The sequence below is a fragment of the Entamoeba histolytica genome, genomic scaffold, assembly GCF_000208925.1.
Source record: "Entamoeba histolytica HM-1:IMSS scf_1104750518271 genomic scaffold, whole genome shotgun sequence".
Taxonomy (NCBI): domain Eukaryota; phylum Evosea; order Mastigamoebida; family Endamoebidae; genus Entamoeba; species Entamoeba histolytica.
The window spans coordinates 1-2446 of record NW_001915682.1 but is presented as its reverse complement, the minus strand read 5'-3'; the positions used below and the strand labels follow the sequence as shown (position 1 = coordinate 2446).

The 2446-nt window shown below is 25.0% G+C and overlaps 1 protein-coding gene across 1 annotated transcript; it reads right to left on the bottom strand.

Moving 5' to 3' along the window:
* Positions 1-667: 667 nt before the first annotated feature.
* On the bottom strand, positions 668-2254 carry EHI_129100 (uncharacterized protein; the record flags this gene model as incomplete). The annotated part of the gene is made up of 1 exon (XM_001914468.1): positions 668-2254. The coding sequence occupies one exon, from the start codon at positions 2252-2254 to the stop codon at positions 668-670; it is 1587 nt and encodes a 528-aa protein (XP_001914503.1).
* Between the last annotated feature and the right edge of the window lie 192 nt (positions 2255-2446).

Below are 2446 nucleotides of genomic sequence, written 5' to 3'. Positions count from 1 at the left end.
TACTCCAGAACCAATTAGATAAATTACATTCGTCATTTAATAACTTTGTTGAGGCACAAAAATTAACATACGAAATTGAATCATTTAAAGAACAATTAAATGTATTGGAAAAAGTTCAAAAATTATCAAATGATTTTATCAACTTACTCAAACTTAAAATAGTATTGCAAAGAGAATGGTTATTTGATGAAATTGATATTAATGAATATTTAGGAATTATTGTTACAGAAGATAATAGATATGTTGTTAATCCACGAACTAATTCTGAACGTAAAACTCATCATAAAATATATGAAATAGAGAAAGTACTAAATTATAATGAAGGAGATGAAGAATATTGATCAAAACAATAATTTGATTTTATTTTATTGTTTTTGTTGTTTATATTTTCTATAAATTGAAATAAATAACAATGAAATAATGAACTATAATTATAATCATTTTCACACATTTTGTATTATTTATTTTGAATATATGGTTAATTAAAATTATGTTTTATTCTTTTTTATTTCATTTCAAACAAATATACCATATGAAATATGAAAATATTATTTCTATCATACAAAGTGTCATTTAGTTAATTTTTATTTATTTGTTCGTTATTTCCTCCTTCATTTATTATTATTTTATTAAACAAAAAATACATTTTAAATTATTCTTTCTTCAATTAGAGAATTAATGCGATTATTCCAATAATAACCATGCTGACATTTATTGTGCTTATTGGTACTCCATTTGAACAAACATCTTCAATACATTTATTGTTGATATAATCAAATTTATATCCTTCATCACAATAAGCTAGTACGCATTTTGAACTCCACTCTCCATTATCTCCACATTCATATCCTCCATGTCCATGTTCGATATTAATTTCTTTATCACATATACTATCTCTTTTAACTAATCTTTTATTCTTTGGATTACATTTTGTTTGATACTTTTCTACTATTTTCTTTGTTTCTTCTGCAAATTCATTTATCTTATAATTTGAAAATTGATAAATATTCACTCTTTCATCAATCATATCTGTTAAAAATTCTCCTGGAATTGTTTCATTGTAATTATAATTATATCTGTATGTTTCTCCAACACTTATTCTAATATTATATCCATATACTTCCATCCATATATGAGGGAGTACAGGAACATAGTCAATAACATCAGTTGGTGATAATCCTACTTCAAATTCTTCATCTTTACCATATGGATCTCCATCAAATCCTACAAGAATAGCTCCTCCCCATTCTTTTAATCCTTTTGTTACACATGAACATGCTGAATAACAATATGAATCGGTATAAACTACTATTTCTGTTGGTTTTCTTGGATGTTTCATTAATTTCATTTTTGGAAAAACTTCAATTGATGGCTGTGTAACTTTATGTTCAACATCACCATATTTAATAATATTTGGATTTGAGTACCAATCTCCAAGTGGGAACGAATTTATTATGGGAATTTTACTTATCCATTTACTTCTTCTTTGTTGGCATGTTTTTGAATCATATAAATTTACAGCAAATCCTGTTTTTAACACATGCTTTGTGTAGTCTGATTCTCTCCATGAAACTATATAATTAACATCATCATATGGTGATAATATCTTTTCTATCCATTGTGAATAATTACTATATCCTCCTCCATTCTTTGGGAATATGACTTGAATAGGATAATTATTAGAATCAAACAAATCAATACAATTTGAAATTGTTTCTTCATATGACTCTTTGACTTCTGTATCAAAAGAACGAACTACTAATGTGTTTACACCATTCACAGAAAATGTACAATGAATATTATTATCTTTTGATGTAAATTTTCTTGTAATTCTATCATTTTCATCGAGTGCTTTCTTTGTATTGATTATATCTTTTGTTTCTTCTTCAGTTAATGGTTTTCTAATTCCTTGTTTTAGTTTTTCATTGCTATTTGATACACTTGCTGTTTCTCTATATATTTTATAATTAACACTCACACTTTCTCCATTTTCCCATGTAATACTTATTGGTGTATTTAAATATTCTTTTGTCAATGGTAAATAACTTAAACTACCTTCAACAAATTCATCTTTTGCTAATGTAAATTGCGCATGTGGACATTTTAATCTCATATATTTCTTTCCAAATTCACGAATAATATTAAATGGATCTTCTCCATTTATTGTTTTAACTGGTTCATACTCATTATTTTCTATTTCTTTTGGTGGTTTCACATATCTAGATTTGAAGAAATACCTTGGAATTAAATACATTTTCTTATCATTCTCAATATTTATTGAAAATGGAAGGAAATAATAGAAAAGTGTTAATTCACTATTTTTATTGATGCTAAAATAATTTTCATTTTTTATACTAAAAGCTAAGTGAGAATCTCTTGTTGAAATAATAAGATTTTTTATTTCTGAATAAAATTCATACAGACTTGTAGTTTTTGTATTTATTTT